Source organism: Galeopterus variegatus, unplaced genomic scaffold (assembly GCF_000696425.1).
Source record: "Galeopterus variegatus unplaced genomic scaffold, G_variegatus-3.0.2 Scaffold7523, whole genome shotgun sequence".
Classification (NCBI taxonomy): Eukaryota; Metazoa; Chordata; class Mammalia; order Dermoptera; family Cynocephalidae; genus Galeopterus; species Galeopterus variegatus.
Window position 1 is genome coordinate 23,265 of NW_007733634.1, and position 23,684 is coordinate 46,948.

At 49.3% G+C, this 23,684-nt stretch overlaps 1 protein-coding gene and 1 long non-coding RNA gene across 2 annotated transcripts in view; one reads left to right on the forward strand and one right to left on the reverse strand.

Moving 5' to 3' along the window:
- CCDC37 (coiled-coil domain containing 37) overlaps positions 1-23,684 on the forward strand; it is a 49,086-nt gene that overhangs the window by 10,616 nt on the left and 14,786 nt on the right. The window contains exons 3-14 of the mRNA XM_008592036.1: positions 9,823-9,900; positions 11,777-11,783; positions 14,648-14,735; positions 16,322-16,398; positions 18,098-18,194; positions 18,282-18,445; positions 18,667-18,747; positions 19,342-19,523; positions 19,865-19,906; positions 19,985-20,111; positions 23,080-23,131; positions 23,305-23,456. Of these exons, the coding sequence (XP_008590258.1) occupies positions 9,823-9,900; positions 11,777-11,783; positions 14,648-14,735; positions 16,322-16,398; positions 18,098-18,194; positions 18,282-18,445; positions 18,667-18,747; positions 19,342-19,523; positions 19,865-19,906; positions 19,985-20,111; positions 23,080-23,131; positions 23,305-23,456 (1,147 nt within the window). The remainder of the gene's footprint in view (positions 1-9,822; positions 9,901-11,776; positions 11,784-14,647; positions 14,736-16,321; positions 16,399-18,097; positions 18,195-18,281; positions 18,446-18,666; positions 18,748-19,341; positions 19,524-19,864; positions 19,907-19,984; positions 20,112-23,079; positions 23,132-23,304; positions 23,457-23,684) is intronic.
- Positions 20,610-22,201, reverse strand: LOC103607544. The gene is made up of 2 exons (XR_551980.1): positions 21,921-22,201; positions 20,610-20,907 (listed from the first exon to the last, which is right to left on the reverse strand). It is a non-coding gene; the product is annotated as an uncharacterized LOC103607544 (long non-coding RNA).

A 23,684-nucleotide genomic window follows, 5' to 3' on the forward strand; every position in this document is an offset into this window, starting at 1 on the left:
ACAGATGGGAGGAAGGGTCACTCCAATCAGTCCCAGACCAGTTACTCCCCAGGCCTGTGTGGCTCAGCACACAAAGCAGCTCCCCTGGAGACTGCAAAACCACCACAGTGCTTTTTGCACAGGGGAGAAAAGTGCCATGACTGCTGCAAAAGACATCACTTCAGAACATCCCGTCCCATTTCCCAAGCCAGGTAGCTATTGGTGAGGTTCACCTGTGCCTGCACAGGAGGGAGGGGCCACACCCAGCAGGAAGAAAACATCATTTTGGAATGCTCTGTCTCCAAATTTCAAGGCTGTTACAGCACCATACATGGAAAAGACCACTGGCCCTGCTGTCTCATTGCTGAGAGGAGAGAGTAAGAGGTGGGTGTTCGATTTACCTAGCAGTGAGTGAGTCTTTGTGGGGGATTCATCTGGGGCATGCCCCACAGGAAACATTTGGAGAGCCAGGGGTCTGACTCATCAGGGGGCATCAGAGCACAGTGTTGGCAGCTGATCTGCCTCTCAATTGGCATGGTTGTCGCACATTGGGGGCCAGCCAGTGCAATAGAACTGCAGGGGGCACAGTAGGGGGGACTCAGTCTGGGCTGAATTTTTCAAACAGTCCAGTTGCTCTTGTGGAGACTCCACTTGACCCAGAAGTTACTAAAAGGCCAACAATTAAAATATGGTCCACAGGAAAACATTTCTCCAGTCTGAGAACCAACAGCAAGGCAGCAATTTAGCTTAAGCACAGCATTAAAGTTCCAGTCCCCACAGTAAGTCTTCCCTGATTCAGAAATTAATGGCAGGACAGCAAATTAGTTCCAACGCAGTGTTTAAGTGGTGGTGGTTGCTATTAATCTGCCACAGAACAGGAAAAACATAGACCAGAGACAAAGTTCTGATATTGAGTAGTAAAGGTCTAACAGCACCAAAAAACACTTTTAAAACATGCAGGAGGTTCCCATCTGCCCAGCTATGCAGGCATCAATGTAAAGACACAAAGATCGAGGAAGAACAGAGAAATATGACACCAGCCACAGAAACCAGCAAAGCACCAGCAGTGGACCCAGAAGAAGAGTGAATCTATGAAATGTCTGACAGAGAGTTCAGAATAACCCTCTTAATGATGTTCAGGAAGTCACAAGAAAATGTAGATAGAAAATTAAATGATATTTGGAAAAAAGTCCAGGAGTAGAATGAGAAATTTGACAAAGGAATAGAATCAATTTTTAAAAACCAAATAGAAGATCTAGAAATAAAGAATACATTATCTGAACTGAAAAACTCTACAGAAAGTTCCAGCAGCAGACTTGATCAATCAGAGGAAAGAATCAGCAGGCTTGAAGACAGAAGATATGAAATTACCCAATCCGGGGAGCAAAAAGGAAAAAGACTAAGAAAATTGAAATAGAACTGCAGCAACTATGGAACACCCTCAAGCCTAAAAACCTCTGCATAACTGGCATACCTGAAAGAGATGCAAAAGGAACAGACCTAGAAATCATATTTAAGGAAATAATGGCTGAAAACTTACCATGTATGGAGAAAAATGACAGCATCCAGGTACAGGAAGATCAAAGATCACCAACCGAATTCAAGACAAAGAGGAACACTTCAAGGCACAACATCGTCAAATTACCAAAAAACAAAACAAAACAAAACAAAAAAACAAAGACAATACCGAAAGCAACAAGAGAAAAGAAACACACATTCAATGGAACCCCGGTACAGCTTTCAGCATATTTCTCAGTAGAAATCCTACAGGCCAGGAAAGCAACAAGAGAAAAGAAACACATAACATTCAATGGAACCCCGGTACAGCTTTCAGCATATTTCTCAGTAGAAATCCTACAGGCCAGGAGAGAGCAGGATATATTCAAAGTGCTGAAGGAAAGACTGTCAGCCAAGAATTCTGTATCCAGTAAAACTAACTTTTAAATATGAAAGAGAAATAAAGACTTTCCTAGGCAAACAAAAGCCAAGGGAATTTATCAACACTAGACCTGCCTTACAAGACACACTAAAGGGAGTTCTTCAGTATGAAAGAAGACAACACTAAATCATATTAACTAGTATAACAAGAAAACATTTGCAGGTGTAAAACTCATTAGTAAAGTAAGTATACAGACAAACTCATAATACTCCAATGCTGTAAGGGTGGTGAATAAATCACTTATATCCCTAGTATAAAGACTAATGGACAAAACTATTAAGATAATAATAATAGTAATAAAATAACCATATAGAGATAGCAATAGTAAAATATGTAACTTGAAACAATAAAACATGAAAAAGTTGTGGGGGGGCAGGGTGGGAATGACGTCAAAGTGTAGAGTCAGCTTTGTTTTTTTCTTAGCAATCAAAGTTAAATTGTTATTAGTTTAAAATAATCTGTTATAACTATACAATGTTTTTTGTAAGCCTCATGATAATCATAATACAAAAACCTATAATAGATATACTAAAAATAAATAGTGAAAAATCAAAATATAATACAAGAGAAAATCACTTAATCACAAAGGAAGACAGTAAGACAAAACAACCAGAAAAAAAGTAACCAAATGGCAGGAATAAGTCCCTATATATCAGTAATAACTAAATGTAAATGGATTAAATTCCCCAATTAAGAGACACAAAGTGGCTGAATGGATTATAAAACAAGAACCAACAATATGCTGCCTACAAGAAACTCACATTACCTACACTGCAACTGAAAGTGAAGGGATGGAAAAAGATATTTCATGCAAATGGAAACAAAAAAAGAGCAGTAATAGCCATACTTATATCAAATAAAATAGACTTCCACTCAAGGAAAGTAAAAAAAGATAAAGAAGGTCATTATATAATGATGAAGGGATCAATTCAACAAGATAACAATTCTAAATATATACAACCCAACACCAGAGCACCCAAATATATAAAGCAAATATTGTTAGACCTAATGGGAGAGAGACTACAACACAATAATAGTTGGGGACTTTAACACCTCACTTTCAGTGATGGACAGATCATCCAAACAGAAAATTAACCAAGAAATATCAAAGTTAATTTCCACTCTAGACCAATTGTACCTACACACATTTATTTATGGAATGAACATTCTATCCAACAGCTGCAGAATAAACATTCTTCTCAGCAGACCATGGAACATTCTCTAGAATAGACCATATGTTAAGTTACAAAACAAGTCTCAACAGATTTTTAAGAGTTAAAATCATATTAACTATCTTGTTCAACCACAACAGAATAAAAATAGAAATCAATAACTAAAGGAACACTGGGAACTGTACAAAGACATGGAAATTAAGCATGCTCCTAAACAACGAATGGACCAAAGAAGAAAATAAAAAGAAAATTTAAAAATTCCTGGAGATAAATGAAAATGAAAACACAACATACCAGAACCTATGAGAAACAGCAAAAGCAGTTTTAAGAGGGAAGTTTATAGTAATAAATAACTACATCAAAAAAGTAGAAAGCCTTCAAATAAACAACCTAATGTTATACCTCAGAACCAAGAAAAACAAAAAACAAAAAATTAATGGCAGGGCAAAAATAAAGATCAGAACAGAAATAAATTAGAGATTAAAAAATACAAAAGATCAATGAAATAAAAGGTTGGTTTTTCAAAAAGGTAAATAAAAACAATAAACCTTTAGCGAGCCTAACAAAGAATAGAGAGAAGTCTCAAATAAATAAAATCAGAAATTAAAAAGGAGACATTACGACTGATACCACAGAAGTACAAAGGATCATAAGAGACTGTTACAAACAACTATATGCTAACAAACTGGAAAACCTAGATGAAATGGATAAATTCCTGGACACATGCAACTTACCAAGGTCGAATCATGGAGATTTAGAAAAACTAAAGAGACTAATAATGAGTAATGAGATTGAAGCAGTAATAAAAAGTCTCACAACAAAGAAAACCCCAGGACCCAGATGGTTTCACTGCTGAATTCTATGAAACATTTAAAAAAATAAAATAAAATAAATAAATAAAACTACAGACCAATATCCCTAATGAACATAGATGTGAAAATCCTCAACAAAATACTGGTGAACCAAATCCAGCAACATATTAAAAAGATCATTCTTCATGATCAAGTGGGATTCATTCCAGGAATACAAGGATGATTCAACATATGCAAATCAATAAATGTGATACATCACACAACAGAATGAAGGGAAAAAAACATATGATCATTTCTATAGACACAGCAAAAGCATTTGATAAAATGCAACATCCCTTTATCATAAAAACACTCAAGACATTAGGTATAGGAAGAAAGTACCTCAACACAATAAAGGCCATATACAGCAAACCCACAGCTAATATCATACTGAATGGACAAAAGTTGAAGGCAGGCTTTTCCTCTAAAGTCTGGAACAAGACAAGGATGCCTATTCCCCCTACTCTTATTCAACATAGTACTGGAAATTCTAGCCAGATCAGTAAGACGAGAAAATAATAAAGGACATCCAAATTGGAAAGAAGTCAAACTACCCCTGTGCGCAGATGACACGATCATATATATAGAAAATCCAAAAGACTCCCCCCAAAATTACTAGAACTAATAAATGAATTTAGTATAGTAGTACAATACACAATCAACATATGAAAATCAATAGCATTCCTATACACCAATAATGAAATATCTGAAGACGAAATCAAGAAAGTAATCCAACTTACAATAGCTATCAGGAGAAATGAAATACCTAGGAGTATTTAACCAGGGAGGTGAAAGGTCGCTACAATGAAAGCTATAAAACACTGGTGAAAGATATTGAAGACAGAAATAAAGGGAAAGATATACCATGTTCATGGATAGGAAGAATTAATATCATCAAATTGTCCATATTACCCAAAGCGATCTACAGATTCAACTCAATTCCTATTAAAATACCAATGACATTCTTCACAGAAATAGAAAAAACAATCTTGAAATTTATAAGGAACCACAAAAGACCCCATATAGCCAAAGCAAACTTGAACAAAAAAAGAGCAAAGCTAGAGGCATCACACTTCCTGACTTCAGAATATACTACAAAGCTATAGTAACCCAAACAGCATGGTGCTGGCATAAAAACAGACAAATTGACCAGTGGAACAGCATAGAGAGCACAAGAATAAATGCATGCATTTACAGCCAATGATTTTTGACAAAGGTTCCAAGAATATGCTTTGGGGAAAGGACAGCCTCTTCAATAAATGGTGCTGGGAAAACTGGATATCCACATGCAGAAGACTGAAACTGGACCCTATGTCTCACCATACACAAAAATCGGCTCAAAATGGATTAAAGACCTAAATTTAAGATACAAAGCTGTGAAACTACTAGAAGAAAACAGAGGAAACACTACGTGTAGTTGGACTAGGCAGTGCTTTTTTGAACAAGACTACAAAGGCACAGGCAACTAAAGCAAAAATAGACAAATGGGACTACATCAAACTAAAAAGTTTCTGCACAGCAAAGGACACAATCAACAAAGTGAAGAGACAACCTACAGAATGGGAGAAAATGTTTGCAAACTACACATCTAACAAGGAGCTGATATTGAGAATATATAAGGAACTCAAAAAACTCAACAGCAAAAAAGCAAATAACCCAATTTAAAAAAAGGCAAAGGACCTGAATAAACATTTCCAAAAAAAGAGATGCAAGCCTTATAACACCACAGTCATGGGTGTTAGATCCCTGTGCTGGCCACCCACTCCCCAAAAAAGAAACAACAAAAAAAGATGACATATGGATGGGCACATGAAAAAAAATGCTCAATATCACTAAGCATCAGGGAAATGCAAACTAAGCCACAGTGAGATATCATCTCACTCCAATTAGAATGGCTATTATCAAAAAGACAGAACATAACAAATGCTGCTAAGAAGGGGAGAAAAGAGAAGTCTCATACATTGTTGGTGGGAATGTAAATTAATACAACCATTATGGAAAACAGTATGGAAGTTCTTCAAAAACCTAAAATAGGATTATTTTATAACCCGGCGATCTCACCACTGGGTATGTACCCAAGGGAATGAAATCAATGTATCTAACAGACACCTGCACGCCCATGTTCACTGCAGCACTATTCACAATAGCCAAGAGATGGAATCGACCTAAACGTTTGTCAGCAGATGAATGGATTTAAAAAACTGTGGTATATATGCACAATGAAAGACTATTTAGCTACAAAAAAAAAAAAAAAAAAATGAAATCCTGTCATTTGCAGCAATGTGGATGGAACTGGAGACCATTATGTTAAGTGAAGTGAGCCAGGCACAGAAAGACAAGTACTGCATGATCTCATTTATATGTGTAATCTTTTAAAGAAATAAACAAATAAGTAAATAAAAATAAGTGGTTTTCATAGAAGTAGACAGCAGAATAGTGGTTACCAGACACCAAAAAGGGAAGGGGATTGGGGGAAGGAAGGAGGTAGATTAACAGGTACAAATTCACAGGCAGAGAGGATGAATAGGTTCTGGTGTTCCAGGCTGACTAGTGCTAATAATATTGTATGGCATATTTCTAAACAGCTAGAAAAGAGGATCTTGAATGTAATCACCACAAAGAAAAGATAAATGTTTAGATAGTGGATATGCTTTCTACCCTAAGTGAATCGTTGTACAATATACGCATGTATTGAAACAACACACTGTACCCCACAAATTTATACACTTACATTTTAAAATATAATTTTTTAAAACTGCAAAGGTTATAGAGTGAGATCACACAGGGTATCCCAGACCACACTGACATGGGTCCTGCTCCTGCAAGTGCTGGGATTCCACTCAAGGGTATATCAGTTCTCCGTTGCTGTATGACAAATTACCCCAAAACTTAGTGGCTTAAAACAACAATAAACATGTCTATGTCACAGTTCCTGTGGGTCAGGAATTTATGAGTGCTTGCCTTGGTGGTTTTTGCTCAGGGTGTCTCATCTGAAGACGTGGCCAGTACTGGAGGGTTGGCTCCCGAGCAGGCTTACTAACATGGCGGTTGGCTAGAGGCCTCAGTTTCCCTCTGCACAGACCTGTCATAGGGCTGCTTGAGTGTCCTTCCAGTATGGCAGTCAACTTCCTCTAGAGCAGTGATACCAGGAGAGATGGCAAGGCAGAGCCACAATATCTTCTACAACCAAGCTTCAGAAGTCATACACTGTCATCTCTGCAGCTGGTCACACAGGCCAGCCAAGGAGTCACGGTGCCAGAGGGGACTCAGAAGGGCGTGAGTTCCAGAAGGCCAGCGCATGGAGGCGCATCTCAGAGGTTGGCCAGCAGAGGATACACACACATGGTCAGTTTTGTGAGTTGTGTTTTACAATGACCTGCCAGGCCACTATGGGGGTGGTCAGGACTCGACGAGGGAAGCCCCGTGGAGGGCAATCACAGAAAACCAGTTAAGGGGACAGTGGCTGATGTGAGGGAGGCGGGGGGTTGGGAGGGCCATGGGTGGGGTCAGTGCTTCTTGAGAGGTGGGGGCAAGCCTTGGTGACTAGGGTGTGGGAATGGGAGGGAAGGGGCTCGGGGTGACCCCTGTCTCAGCTCAGCACCTGGGCAACATCGGCTGTTGGCTGAGATGGCAGAGGCCAGAGGAAGAGTGGGTCTGCGGGAGGAGGAGACCAGGAGCTCAGCAGGGGGCATGTGGGGTGTAGGTGCCCGCGGGGACCTCCAGGGGAGGCTGAAGCCTTGGCCACAGGTGAGGTGTCTGGGGAGCCAGAAGAGGGAGACAGGCCTGGGGAGCAGGAGGATCAGTAACACCTGAAACGACACATAGTGTCCTCCACAACTGAGAAACGTCAATGAAAACTGGGATGCCATTTGTCACCTATCAGAGTGACAAAAGTTCCGGGCGTGGAGAGAGTACAGACAAACTTGATGATTGGCAGTAGCCATCGCAAAAGTTTAGAAATTACAGAAGACTGAAGAAAACCTCAGCGTCCGCTAAGGGCCTCGGCTAAGTACCCATGAGACTTGGGGCGTGGAGAGAGTACAGACAAACTTGATGATTGGCAGTAGCCATCGCAAAAGTTTAGAAATTGCAGAAGACTGAAGAAAACCTCAGCGTCCGCTAAGGGCCTCGGCTAAGTACCCATGAGACTTGAGCGTGAGCAGATGTACTTTTCTGAAAACATTTTTAAATTGTGGTGAAGTACACGTAACATAGCACTTACCGTGCTCACCGTTTGTAAGTGTGCGTCCAGGGCGGTCAGTACGTGCACGTCGCTGTGCACCCGCCGCCACCGTCCAGCTCAGAACGTTCCATCTTCCCAAACTGGAACTGTCCCCCGCACACTCATTCCCCATTCTCCTCCCCAGCCCTGGCACCCACCCTTCTACTTTCTGTCTCCCTGAAGTTGATTACTCGGGGGACCTCATGTAAATGGAATCGTACAGCATCGGTCCTGCAGTGACTGGCGGGCTGCACTTAGCATATCGTCCCCGTGGCTTACCCGTGTCACGCGTGAGAAGGGAAGGGGCACGTGACAGTGCGTGCGTGTGAAATACTTGTGGCTACGTGTACAAGGCTCTGTTAGGCAGCGAGGGCTTCAGGTGAGGATTTTTCATCATATCGACACATCAAACCTGCATTGTTTGCCATTTTTGCTTTGTATGTGCATTGTTTTTTTGATTAAGAAATGTTCATTGTTTAGGGTTCTGGCTTGTTTGGTTTGGGTTTGGGTCTGTTTGAAAAACTGATATCTTTTGATTTCTATGATAAGGTTAATCAGATTTTACTACTTGGAAATTGAACCATATACCCATTAAAAACGATAGGTAGAATAATAATTTGGCAGCTTGAACTCCTGAGTTCTCCACAGGCCTCACCGCTCCCTACGGCCTGTCCCTCCTCCCCCTGTACGTTACATGTTCTGTGTGGCCCTGAAGACTTTCGGGTTCCAGCCCCAGGCCCACCCCCCCAGCCTGTCCCACAGAGCGCCTTCAGAGCCACCTCGCTCCTCTGTCGCCACATCACCCATCTGCTCAGGACATCCCTACCCCCCAGACCCTGCCTTCCCTTTCCATGGTTATGGTCCCAGGTCACTCTAGCACCATGTTCACCCTCCCTCTTCCTGCCCCAAGAGGACCAGCTCCCTGAGCAGCCCACCAGAGGACACCTCCAGGCACCCTGGCAACCCCACCTTGCTGGCATGGGCCGGGGTCTCCAAGCTCCAAATGGTTCCTGGGTTGGGTTGGAGGAAGGGTCAGGCCACACGTCTCCCTCCCTGGGGGTATCAGTTGAAGAAAACAACAAGGCAGTGGGGACCCCGTGTTGACATGTCACCTAAAGAAAGGCAGTATTGAGGATCCCATCTGGGGTGAGAGACTTGTGGCCTCTGGAGAGGAAAGGGGACCCTGGCTGCTGGGCCAGCCTACCTCTGACTTCCCAGACTGGTCAGAAGGGCCAGGAGTGGCAGAGCCACTTCTCACAGGGGAGGGGCGGGAGCCCTGAGGGATGCCCCGGGAGGCAAAGGCCCTGGCTGAGCAGGGAGTCAGAAGGCTTGGGGTCTCTGGCCCCTGAGTCTCGGTGTGTTCATCTGTAAAACGCTGCTCTTAGGGAACAAACTGAAGGATGCAAAAGGGATGCACAGGACACTAGCTGTGTGTGTGAGGGACTTGCAGGGCTGCTTCCGCAGTCCTCAATGTGCTCCACAAAGTCATACGGTCAGCTCAGATGTGGAAACTGAGGCTCGGAGATGCCGAGTGACTCACCAGCCTGCTCAGCAGGCAGGGGAGGAGGCTGAGGCTGGAGTGTGCCCGCCGTGCTGTGTCCACAGCTCTCACAGGCCAGGTGAGTCACTGCTGTGGCCTTCACTTTTGTGTCTCCCCAGAGAACAGTCTGGAATCCATGAACAACAGTTCTTCGATCACTGAAGAAAGGCTGGAGAAACCAGCAAAGAAAGACAGAGGTAACCCTCGGGCTGGGAGCTGAAGTCCGAGTTGGTAGGAGATGGACCCTCTCCCTCTGCCCCTCGATGCCCTCCGGCCTGGTCTCTAGCGCTAAGGGCAGAGGGAGATGCTTCTGTTTCTGTTAGGAATTGGGTTCTGGAGAACTGAAATACCAAAAACATAAACAAAGCAGGATTTATTTTCCCTCCAGTCGTGGGAAATGTGGGAGGCAGCCCAGGGCTCCCCGAGACTCCACAAACGGCAGCTCCGTGACATCCTCCGTGTGGGCAAGTCCCAAGCCTTTCTGCTCCACCAGGAAGAGCCTAGAGCTTTCACTGCAAGGTCACCTTGTGGTTGCGACGTGGCTGCTGCAGCTCCAGCCTGGTCACCCCGGAGTCCAGTCAGGGAGAGGAGCAAAGTGGAGGGCCAGACTACCCACAGCCAACTCACCCCTCCTGGGAAAGGGCTCTTTCCGAAAGCCCAGGCAGCAGTTTCTGCCCACGTTTGACGGGCCAAGATCCGTCATGTGCCCATCAGTATCTACAAGGAGGCTTTGAGCCAGGCACACTGATGCCACCTGTCAGGGAAGAAGCACAGGCAGCCGGCCGCGTGTGCCACACACTCTTGGCCCCTGCAGTGTGGCTCCACACGTGGCCGCCCTGGACTCGTCCTATCTCCGGCTCTGTCCCCAGACTTACAGGCCGTCTGGTCCCTCTGCAGTGGTTGGCACCTCTCAGCTGTTGTCCAAGTCTGTTCTTCACCAGCTGGGCCCATCCCGACCCTCCCCCTACCCTGTCTCCTCCCTTTTTATAATTATAAAAAGTCCAACCTGCCCAGAAGTGGTGACTAAAGCCAGTGAGCCTCACAGGCCCATCACCAGATTCGACCGTGACAAGATTTTACATTTACTTCATCTGTCCTTTTCCTTTTTCTTTTTCTTTTTCTCTTTTGTTTGTCTTTGCCAGGATATCTTAAAGTAAAATCCAGCTTGTCCTTTCGTCCCTGTGTACCTCAGTGTGCACTTTTCAGTAGGGACGTTTCCTTCCCAGGCCACGGTGCTGTCCTCACGCCTGACAGTGGGCCAGCTCGTCCCCACATTCACGCTGTCATCTCGGGAGTGTCTCCTATAGAAGCTGTGCCCTGCTCGGGCTTCCGCTGAGAACCGAACAGCTCTGGTCTCTCTGCAGCCCCGGGCGCTGCCCGCCTCTCGCGCTCCCCGCCTCTGGTTCCTCCTGCAGAGCGCGGCTGTCTCTGTGTGTCTGTCTGTTCCGCTCTGTCACCAGTGCGCCTCCTGGGTGGGCTGAGGCGATGCTGCCGTGGACTGGTGGTTTCAGGTGGCACACGCCTGACCCTCCGCCACAGACGTTCATGACAGCCGCTCACAACAGTACTCTCTCCTCCCCAGCGACACCTGCATCGGCTGTTAGGCTAAGGGGACAAGTTTGGGTCTGGTTTGGTTTCTTCACCGGGGCATGATTCATATACAGTGAAGTGCACGGATCTTAAGTATACACTTTGGTAAGTTTTGACAAATACATACCACTGTGCGACCTCCACCCCATGAAGATCTAGAAGTTTCCATCTCCCTAGAGACAGCTGCCTCCTGTAAGTGGAGTCACACACTCTCTGCTCTTTTGGCTCTGGCCTCTGTCACTGAACATTGTCTGTGAGATGTATCCACACTGTTGCACCTGGCTGCAGTCCCTTCTTTCTTGTTGCTGTGTATATTCTGTCACGTGCAGATGTCAACAATCTATTTATTCTTTCTGTAGTTGATGAGAATTCGGATTGTCTCCAGTTTGCATCTGTTAACAGAATACTGCTATGAACATTCTTGTGCATGTCATTTTGCGTGCAGATGTCAACAATCTATTTATTCTTTCTGTAGTTGATGAGAATTCGGGTTGTCTCCAGTTTGCATCTGTTAACAGAATACTGCTATGAACATTCTTGTGCATGTCATTTTGGGGACATAAGCACTCACTTCTCCTGGGTGTACACCCAGGGGTGGAATTGCTCATTGTGTGTTTAACTTTAGTAGATAAATGAACAGTTTTCCAGGGCAAATGTACAAATTCACAGTCCCACAATAGGCATAAGAGTCCGGTTGCGCCATGTCTTTGCCAACACTTGAAACATTGTCACGCCTTTTAACGTTACCTAGTCCTTTGCATATGTGTTAGTATCTTCTATTCCCAGGTCACCAAGGAGGGTGATTACCTTTGCATGTGTTCATGGGCCATTCGATGAGTCTGTGTTGTGAAGTGTCTGTTCCTGTCTTCTGCCCACTCTTCTGTTGGGTCGTCTTTTCATTTTAATGATTTTTAGGAGCTCTTCACTGTGTTCAAGTTTTTTGCCAGTTCTAAGTCCTGCAAATATCTCCTCCCACTGCTGGGCCTGCCCTTTACTCTCTGAGGGTGCCTTTTAATGAACAAAAGTTCCTAATTTTAATGTTGTTCATTCATTTCCTTATGGTTATTGCTTTTTGGTCCTGTTTTGAAACTCTTTGCTGACTTCCAAGGTCATGAACTTATCCTTTCATTGTATCTTCTACAGATTTGTTTTAATTTCACAGTAAGATCCACAAATCACGTCTGATAGACCTAATCATAACCATTTTGTCGTAGATTCTTTTGGGTCTTCTATTGTACAATCATGTCACCTTGGATGACATTATTTTTCTTCCTTTGAGATCCTTATCCCTTTTATTTCTTTTTCTTTCATTTCCCCTCATTACAACGTTGAACAGAAACGTTAAGCAGACATCCCCGCCTTCTCCTGATCTGATCCTGGCGGGAAACAATCAATATTTCACCTGTAGCCTTCTCGTAGATACAAGCATTTGTTTCCTATTGCTGCTGTAGAAAATCACCACAGACTCAGTGGCTTAAAAGACCATGAATGCATCATCTTACAGCTCTGTAGGTCACATGTCCAAAATGGGTCTTCAGGACTAAAATCGAGGTGTTGGCAGAGCTGCGTTCTCTCTAGATGCTGCACGGGAGGGTCAGGCTCCCGGCCTCTGCCTTCCTCCTCCAGGGTCCACATGGCAGCGTCCACAAATTCACCCCACACCCCTGCAGCCTCTGCTTCCTCAACTCATCTCTGCTCTCTGTGACCCTCCTGCCTCCCTGCTGAGGGACCCCTGTGACTAGGCTGGGCCCACCCGAGTAATCCAGAACAATCTCTCCAGGCACAGGGGCAGGCACAGTCCCCTTCACCAGTGAGGTAATATATTCACAGCCCGGGGCCATTGCTCAGCCCCACAATGCTCTTTATCAGACTGGGGAGGTTCCCTGGTATTCCTCAGTTGCTACCAGTTTAAGTCAAATATAAGTTTTGAATTTTATCAGATATTCTTATTGCATCTATTGAAGTGACTACATAATTTTCTCCTTCATTCTGTTAATGGGATGCGTTACGTGGATCAGTTTATAAATGGTCAGCCAACATTGCATTTGGAACGATTTCCTTCAAATGATTGTCATTCTTGGTCTGGGCTAGTCTTCACATTAGTGTTAACTCCCTGGCTGTGAATACCATTTGTTTTCTGAAGCCTGTCTTCTCACAGCTACTTAATAGCTGTGGGACCTTGGGAGAGTTTCTTACCACTCTGTGACTCAGTTTCCCTGCTAGTAAAATGGGGATGACAATCATCCTCATTCCTAGCGTGTTATGAACAGTAAGTCATGTAAAATCCCTGGTCTGGCCCGTAGTAAGTGCTCAGTGCTTGCGAGCTATCGATTTGTTTGTGTGACAGGCCTGCGATGTGCAGCCCATGTGGGCTAGTGGCCAGTTTGGGAACATGAAGACTCTTATTTCCCCACCCCTCTGACCCAGGCACCAGTCCCCACTGTTCTAAACTTAGGGCCAAGGCCTCTGCCCTGGGTTGCTGTCCAGGAGCAGGGGGACGGCCCGGCCTCGGGGGTCCCCTCTCCAGCTGTCACCCCCACCTCCGTGCCCTCCTGTCTCCAGCTGTGGCGGACCACACCCTCCCTGACCCATCCCCCTGCCTCCCCTCCCAGAGCTCTCTAGCAACTGCTGCTACTCCAGAGTCACCCTTCTTGTTTTCCAGAGCTGTCCTAGGTGTTTACATTTATTTTGTAACACATCTGGGGGCTGGGGCTGGCATGGTGGGGGAGGCTCAGTGGGCCTCTCCATCTGACTTCCTGGCCACTGCAGGCTCACACAGGCCCTTTGGCATCTGTTCTAGAATCTCTCTCTTTGAACTAAAGAAAGTCATGGACATTAAGAGTGGGAAACCTGCATGAGCCCCTCTCCCCACCTCTGGTCCCTCCTGGATTCCTGCCTCCTCCCCTGGCCTCCAGCACATTGCATTGGCCTGCCCCCAGCCCAGCCTTCCCCTAGAATGCCCAGCACGTGCAGCAAAGGGCACTGCTCAGTGTCCCTGTGCTCCATCACTGACAGACGGCAGGCTCTGGCCTCCTCCTCTGTGAAGGGGAGCTTCCTGAGACTTTAACTGAGAGATGACAGAGGGCCGATGCTTCAGACACAGGAGGGGCTGTGTTCATGAGGTCTCTTTTACTTGCCAGGTACAGAAGCCCAACTCAAACTAGGTTGATCCACAGAGGTGACTTTATGGAGCCAGAATGTCCAGGGTGGACTTCAGACATGGCTGGATCCAAGAGCACATTTGCCACTCACTTGTGCTGTCACGTGTTGGCCTAGGAGGGCACTAGCCCTCCCCCTGGGAGAGCTGGCTCCTCTCTGCAACAAAGTGTCTCCCTCTCCAGGGTCTGTGATCAGTCCCAAGCCTTCAGCTAATCCTTTCCACCTATCTGGGGATGTGGATTTCTTCTTGCTTGGAGATCAGGAGCGGAATGAGGCTCTCTCAGTGAGTATTCTGGACAGAGTCCAGCCCCTCCACGCAGCCTCCCTGCCCCAGCACTCCCTCTCGCAGCAGACAGTGGCCCTGCTGCTCTTCTCAGAAGCGCACTTTCTTCGGGACACTCTCACTCCAGAGTACTCGCCGGCTCACCACTGCCTAGAAAATCAACAGGAAAACCCTGCCTGTCTCTGACCTGCCCCACGCATCATACCCAGACCCCTCACCACAGTTCCTGGGCGTTGGTCAGGTGGGCTCCTAGGGCTGTTGTGGCCGCAGCCTTGGCCACCACACTGCCACTTCCACTGTCCCTGCATGAAATGCCATCTGCCAATATTCTCCTTGTCCCTCAAGGCCCATCTCAGACCTCATGGGTCCTCTCCTTTCCCTCAGGGAACCCCTTGACCACTCCGGCTTTTTGTGGTCCCCTCTCGTTGGAACCCTGGAGGTCAGATATGCACACAGAGGTGCACACGGGCACACGGGCATGCACACACCTGCCCCTTGGCAGGGCCTGGGAGTCCGGGGCCGCGCCAACACCATGGACTTGCTTGTCTGCACCCCAGCACGGTCCCTCTTGCTTTCCCACCCTGAGAGCCATGCCCAGAGGTGAGGACAGCCCACTCGTCCCCACAGCCCCCAGCACAGCCTGAGCAAGCACAGGCACCAACAGTGCAAGGCAGAGCCACCCCAGCCTCTTTCCTGGCTGACCAAGCAGCCGCTGTCTCACCTCACTGAGGACTCAGCATAAGAGCTCAGCATCTCTGAGATTCCTCAGAGCAGAATCCCACCTCAGTCCCCCCAACCTCACGCCCTCCCCCACCCCACCACAGTCCCCCCAACCTCACTCTGATGCAACTTCACTCTGATGCAAGCACCTACCTGTTGTGTTCTAAAGACAGACCTGCCTCTGGGATTCTAGTTGGTGACGTTTTCTGACTCATGTCACACAGGAGATGCAAACTGGTGGCCTGGGGCTGCCTCCTGCAGGGTTCTCAGATGTTGAGTCATTGGTTGCACCTGACAGGGCCCAGCAGGAAATAGAAGTGTCCCAGAGAATCCAAATGAGACTTATGTGAAGGGCCAATACAGAGGGGCAGGAGGGGTGGGGACTGGCAGGGGATGTCCCAGCCTCAGAATCTGGACAGCAGGATCTGCCCTTGATTCAGGGTGGGGGGCTGGGGTGGAGGGGGTGGAGCCCCCCCCTTTGCCGTCCGGGGACCCCCTCCTGAGGAGGGCTGGGCAGTGACGGGGACCCCCCCAGCGCAGGGGGCAGAAGCAGGGTGGGGAAGAGGTGGCATTGGGGACACCAGCGGCCCCAGGCGGCCGACACAGCAGCACTTGCAGATCAGACTCCGGACCTCGAGTTTCTTCTGGAAACTCAGCAGATCTAGTTTCCCCCACCTCCGTTTGTCGTGTTTCCCGAATCAGAATACAGGGCACTCAGGTGTGACTTTCAGATAAAATGACGCATCGTCTCCGCGGAGCACCGAGCGCTCTGCCGCGTGACCCTGCCCGTCGCATCCTCCGCGGAGTCCCCAGGGGCGAGCAGGGGGAGGGGACCCGGCCCCGCCCGACCCGGCCTGACCCCCCAGGAGCGGGAGCAGAGGAAGACGCTGCGCGTGCACGAGAAGATGACATCCTCGGCGCAGAGGGCGGCCCGGTCCAGAGGGTGGGCTTCACTGTGCGCGACCCCAGCGCGCACTGTCACAGGGGCGGCTCCAGGTGGCACATCCGAGAGCCTCGCACCACAGCACCCCACACACATCCCCATCCCTGGGTTCCCTGTCCGGGGTTTCAGGGCCCTGTGGTCAACCGCGGTCCGAAAATGGGTGAGTACAGTACATACTCTGAGCGAGAGAAGCTGGCCCCAGTCACCTAGCTTTAGTTACAGTGTACTGTTACGTCGTTCTATTTCACGACCAGTTGTCCCTGTTAATCTCTCACTATGCCCTGTTCATAAATCAAACTTGGTTATAGATATGCGTGTACGGGAACAAACATAGTGTACACAGGGTTTGGCAGTACCTGTGGATTCAGGCGTCCCCCGGGTGTCTTGGAGCTCAACCCAGCGATAAGGGGACCACCGCTGTGCACTGTGGGTGCTGAGGCTCCGCAGGGGACACAGCGTGCAGTGTAGACGGCCAGACGGCCAGCTCGGCCTGAAGAGCATGGGTCTGGAACCTGATTTCCTGGTTCTGGTAGCAGCTCTAGTACTTGTGGCTTCGTGGTCATGGTCAAGTTACTTGACCCCTTTGCACCCGTTTCCTCTCCCAGCTGTTAACAGAACCAACCTCATGGGTTGTGGGGATTACCTGTGTTAATGCACTGAACGTAATAAGAAGGAATATGGATGTTGTGTGAGCTTATTTTTATTACCAGTAGAAAATCGTAAGGACTGGGCATGTGTTGATATTCTACGAATCCAGTTAAAAACATATGTATCACAAAGTTAGGAAGACACAGTTGGGGTCAGAGAGTCCCAGAGCACAGTGGGACTGCAGGTGTACTAAGTGTGGACGTAACACGTGCAAGGTCCCTGCCTCTACTTGGGTGCTGGTTACTTGGTAGGAACCCCGAGTGCACAGACGTGTTGTTTGCTGAGCATGTTTCGTTCCTGCCTCCACCCTGGTTCCTAAGACCAGGCAGAGGCAGGTGGTATCTGGATGGGGGAGGCTCCTCATTGTCTCGACTCTAGAGGGGCAGTCACACAGGCCAGCCACACCAGGATCTTCTGGAAAGGAAGGGATTTGGGACAAGGCTAGAGAGCCACACTGTTTCAAGGTCTTTTCCACAACTCCTGGGCGCTCCAAAGTAAGGGAGCACGTAGAGGTTTCTTTCCGGAAAGGCCAGGGAAAGAGGCTTTGTGGTCCCTGGCCCCAACTTTGTCACCACCCTGCTTGCATTCCAGAAGGTCATCCAGATGCCACCTCAGTTCCTCCTGCCTGATTAAACCCTGGCAGCACAGACTTAGCCGCTGCCCAAAGAGGGCTCTGGGGGCTTTGGGTGCCCTAAGCAGAAATCATGGCACCCCATTTTCTTTCTCCACTTCCATTCAGGTCCTGGCTACTAAGCCTTTCATTATTAAGTCTAGCTGGGTGAAATTTCCAGGGTGTGGGTGTCCAGAGCCTCATGCCCAGCGAGAAGGGCACTGCAGCAACAGAGGCCCAAGACACAGTAAGGACTTCCCACCCAGCCTGACTCCAGCCTAGAGGATGTAAAGTATCGGGGAGGCCTCCTCTCCTTTTGCTGGAGACAGGTGGGAGCACTGCCCCAGTGTCCCTGTGATAACCTGGGCGTCGCACGCAGCAGAGCACGGGCTCCTCTGCAGGCTCAAGTACCTGTGCTCGGCCATGGGCCTGGGCCTCTAGCCCCACTTGCCTCCCTCCTCCCGCTGCAGAAAAGAAGGTGGAGCCAGACAGCATGAGCAGCTACATCGAGCAGAAGCGACAGATGTTCCTCATCCAGGTAGGCCCAGCCACACCCCACGTGAGGGACGCCCGCTGGGGATCTGGCCTGGGCCAAGCACCGTGACTGCCACTCTGCTGCCCTCAGTATGCCCTGGAGATGAAGCGGAGTGAGGTCCATCGGCTGGAGGTGCTGGCCACTGAGGAGGAGGCCAGGCTGGAGCGAGCCGAGAAGTCCCTGGAGAGGGACTCTGCCTTGTTTGACAAGTTCCTCAGGGAGAATGACCACAGCTCCGTGCAGGCCATGACAGCGTGAGGCTGCAGGCCCCAGTGTCCCCAGTGCACACCGACCCTCCTGCCCACACCTTGGCCAGGTCCCACCCAGCTCCCACAGCTCCCCCGGAGGAGGTGGGGAGGGGGGACTAGGGACCTGCCCCCGAGGTAGTTGGAGCCTCACCCAGCCCCTGGCCAGAGTGCAGTGGGCATGCTCCTCTTTAACAGTCTCTGATTGGCCCCCGCCCCCTCCCCACCAGGGCTGAGAAGGAGACCAAAGCCAGGATGGAGAAGATTATTGAGATCCGGGACCTCACTGTCCAGATCATGAATATCAAAAGGTGAGGTCAGGGCTGGCTGGTTAGTTCACTTGGTTAGAACTTGGTGTTATAACTCCAAGGTCAAGAGTTCGGATCCCTGTAGCGGCCAACTGCCAAAAAAGAAAAAAAAAAAAGGTGAGGCCAGAGGGCATGTGGCCACATCCCCTTGTCTCTGTCACTTTACAGGTAGCCACAGGGAGCCTAGCACCATGAAAACCTCATTGCTTTACCTCCCAGGCACTTAAAGGGACTCAAAGGTCCCTCAGAGGCTGTTGCCCATTTTACAGAAAGGGGGATACTGAAGCCAAGAGGGAGTCAGTGACTTGCTCAGAGGCCACGTCACCGAGAGGCAGAGCTGGTGTGGCTCAAAGGCTCGCTGGGCTCCAGCCTGAGATGGGGGTGGACAGAGTGTCCAGGGTAAAGAGGAACCTGCAAGTTGCAGGCTGTAACTCTGGTCCCAGCAGGATGGGCACTTGAACCCGGCACATGGCACTCCTGTGCCTGTTCTCCAGAAGAACGAGGAGCCCACCCAGGGTTGGCCAGGGTGGAGGGAGGGGCCAGCTGGGGGCCTTGTCATGGTGGAGCCTGACTCCACCTTCTCCTTGCCGGGCCTAGTGATATCTCCAAATTTGAAGACACACTGCAGCATTACAAGATCTACAAGGATTTCCTGTACAAGGTGTCACCCAAGGAGTGGTTTGAAGAACAAGAGAAGAAGCGCTTGGCTCTTAGAAAGGCCAAGGAGGTTTCCAGGGCTCGCAAAAAAAGCAGTATTTCCTCCATGTCAGGGGACAAAGGTAGCAGAAAAGGGGATGCAGGTCCCAAGGGCAGGCTTTGCCAGTGGCCTTCTGAGATCCCATGCCCAGCTGTCAGGGGCCCTGCAGGCCTCGGGCCACAGGCTGGCCCCTTCCATACCTTTCACGGCCCAGCTGGGCTCTGCACAGGGCAGTAGATGCCCGTTAGCCACCCACATGGCTCAGCCAAGGGTTCACTTGGGGTACGGGGCCAGCTCTCAGCTCAAACCCAGGGGCTTTCCTCCCAAGCACCTCCCTCCTGCTGAGGCTGAGGAGGTGAGTAGCATCGCCCGAAGCTTGGTTCCAGCAGAGGCCTTCTGGGACTCATGCTTTGCTTCCTGCAGGACCAGCGATCAAGGGCAAGATGGGCTCCCCATGGGCCAGAGGTATCTGCCTGTCGCAGGTTGGAGGGGGCCCCGCACCCCAGACCAGGCACTCGGAAACTGTTCATCTGCTTCCTCCAGAGGACCAGGGCACAAAGAAGCCCGCGAAGCTTCTGCAGGCGCTCCGGGTGGGGCACATCCTGTCCAGCATGAGCATCTCTCACTACAGCAGCCAGGGCAGCCAGCCCAGCATTCTGGAATCTCAGCGGTGAGTGGGCCTGGGCGGCCGGAGGGGCTTGGCCTGGTGGGAAGTGCTCCCTGGTGGTACCCAGGAATAGTAAGGCCAAGAGAACGGAGACAACTGCCACTGAGAGGACATGTGTCACAGCTCCCAAGAGAAGGGCACAGCAGCCACACAGGCCACACGGGTGAGCGCAGGTCGAGGAGAACTGTGGACAAGAGCCTTTAGTGTGGTTTCCAGTGGAGGGACACAGGAGGTGGGACAAGCATGCTTAGGACTGATTCATAATTTCAGGGCCCTGGGGTACAGGGCTGTCCCCGTTGTCTGTTCCTGGGCTCTGGGGTGGTTGGAGCAGGAAGACAGTGGTGCACAGTGTGAGAGGCCCACAGAGGAGGTGGTTGGTGTGGACACTAGATAGGTTGGTTTGCATTTGAAAGGTGCTCCGGGCTGGCTCCTCTGCTATCCGTAGGAACGGACTGACGTCAGAACACAGGAAATGCAAGACAGGATTACTACAGGGTGGAGTGGTGTCTCCTGTGGTTTTAATGACATTTTCCAGATAATATGAGCACATTCCATATTTGTTAGCCATTCAGATATCCACCCTGTGAAGTATCCAATTTCCATACATTTTTGTTGGCCTGTTTCTTGTGGTTCTCTGCTAGTTCTGTGTATTCCGGGTGCAGCCTTCTGTGATGAGTGTAGTACAGACATCTTCTTGTTGCTCTTTTAATAACTGTCTTTTGAGGAACAGGGACTCTTCACTTTAATGAGGTCCAGTTTACCAACCTCTTCCTTCATGATTGGTGCATTTTGTGCTGTGCTGAAGAAATTGTTGAGAGGTTGATTAATGGACACAGAATTATATCTAGGTCGGAAAAATAGGTTCTACTATTCAATAGTAGTGCTAAGTATCGATAATTAACAGTAACTTATTGTATGTTTTCAAATGGCTAGAAGAGAGGAGTTCAAATGTTTCATCACAAAGGAATGACAAATGTTTGTGGTGATGAATATGCTAATCAGCCTGGTTTGAACATCACACATTGTATACATGTATCAAAACATTACTCTGTACCCCAAAATATGTATAATTATTGTGTATCAATTAAAAACTTCTAAAAATTTAAAAAAGAAATTGTTGCCAACCCCAAAGGCACTAAAATATTCTCCTGGGTTTTCTCCTGGAATCTGTATGGTTTCCCAGCTTGTTAAGGGCTGGGGGTGGTGGGGGAGGGTCTCTCCTGCGTCCTCCCCCCACCTGCTGGCACCTTACCCCTTTCATGTTCCACCCTCTGTCAGCCCTTCTCTTCAACTGCCTGGACCGTTCCTGTGGCTCTGTCCCCCACCTCTTCCTGAGCTCCACACCCCTATGGGCATGTTAAAATAAAAACTTTAGACAAATTTAACAGAGTTTAATTGAGCAAAGAATCATTAGTGAATCAGACAGCTGCCAGAACCAGACTAAGCTCAGAGTAGCATGGTCAGCTAAGATTAATAGAAAGAAAAGAGAAAGTGAGATACAGAAAACAGAAGTGAGGGACAGAAACAGCTGGACCGGTGACAGTTGGGCATTTGTCTTACTTGAACACAGTTTGAACAGCTGGCTGCCTGTGAGTGGTTGAGACTCAGCTACTTGTTACAAGAGTAAGTTACAGTCTGCTTGCACGTCCAGTTAGTTTCAGTTCACCATGTCTAAAGAACTTTTAGGCCAAACTTAATTTCACAATTGTTCCCGACCTTCCCATGTTCCAACCTGATGCTTCTTGAGCTGGAAGAGGACCCAAACATTCTAATTTCCAAGCTCGTTTTCCTCTTTACACATCATGGCCTTACCTTGCCAAGAAGACTGGCCACCATCAGTGCAGCGCTGCCCCTCAGCCTTGGAGCTCCCACCATTGCGTGGGCCATGCATTGGCAGAATCACTGAGAGCAGAGGTCTGGACTCAATGCTGTCCTGGGTTTGAATCCTGGCCCCTCCATCTATAAGCCAGGTGACCAGGGCTGCTGAGTACAGCTGCGCAGGTTGTAAGCCACACAGGTCACTCAGCAGAGAGGGCAAATGGGGCTTGAAGTCCAGCCCATTCCCCAATCACCAGGCCAGGTGCCTCTGCCCAAGCTGCATCCATCTGGAGGGTGGAGTCTCAAAGGCATTTATGGGCCAGCAGTGCCTTGCAGGTGACATTGGGCAGGTGGCTGGCTCTCATTCGTCACTTGTGAAATGTGGACCCACAAGTGTGCAGTGTGAGGCCCCAGCCTGGTGAGTGATGTTGTCATGGTCACAGCCCCTCTTGGGTGCCCTGTCAGGTCTCCCACAGGGCCTTGCACCCGTGCCTCTCCACTTCATGGGGGTCAGGGCCTGGTGTCTCCAAGGCACCAGCCTAGGTTCCTGGGGTGCCTGGTGGTGGGTCAGCCCCACCCACCCCTGGGTTGGAGGCCTGCTGGGAACCAATGAAAGTGGGTTTGGAAGTCAGTGGAGGTAGGGTCTTCCAGGACCCCAAACTGAGCGCTCAAAGCCCATGCAGCCTTTTTGGCACCCCTCTGTCAGGTGCTGCTCAGGGTCACTTAGAGAAGGTCTGAGTGTCCTATGGCAGCGGTGAGCTGGGCTATGGAGTCAGCGGGGCGGGGCAGCCCTGGCGTGGGAGCAGCAGGTGTGAAGGCCGTGACGTAGGGTCAGCACCTAGAGAGCGCGGAAGGAGCGCACAGGGCAGCAGCTGAGCACCCCGGGGGTGGCCTGCAGGAGGCGAGGGCCACACCCCCACAGGCCAGAGAGGAGGCCAGTTTTATTCTAACTGGAGGTGAGCTGACTGAATTTTGAAACTATCCCCTGCTTTGTGACAGCTGGGTGGACCATGAGGACCCTGGTGCCACCTTCAAGGCAGCGTGTGGAGTGGGCACAGGAGAGGAGGGATTGGGGAGATGCCTGCAACCTCTGTGCCTGCTCTCATCCTGCCCAGGCTGGCCCTGGGAGCCCTGATGCGCCGTCTCTTCGCAGGTCCAGCTCTGCTCTCCTGCCTGCGCAAGAAGACCCTGACAGTGACGGGGAGGTCAGTGATTGGGCAGTGGGCTGGGCTGCCGGAGCTGCCCTCTCCAGCTGGCTCCGCTACCGGGTCCACCTGGCCCTCCCTGCCCCCCTCCTTGCTCTCCCCTCACCCCTCCCCTGTCCAGCCTCTTGACTGCCCCTGCCCACACCCCGCCGTCCCGTCCCGTTGGGCTGTAGGAGCTACAGCTGTACTTCACCGAGCCCCAGCAGCTCCTGGAAGTCTTCACGCAGCTGGAGGAGCAGAACCTGTCACTGATCCAGAACACCCAGGAGATGGAGGAGACCTTGGAAGAGCTGAACCTCAGCCTGAAAAACACCCAGATCCGCATGTAGGTCCCACGCTGGTGGGGGGGGGGGCCCAGGCCCCCCCACTGGCTGTCATCCTGGGACCCCCACAGCACTGGGACTTGGGCTGTGTGACTTCCCACCTTGACCATGGCCCTGGCCCTGGCCTGGCCCTGGTTTTCTAGAAAGCACCATTTGAACCTCCCTTTGCAGGCCCCTGTGGGCAGGGGAGCTCAGGTGGGGTAGGGCTGAGGAGCCAGAGGCTGTCCCAT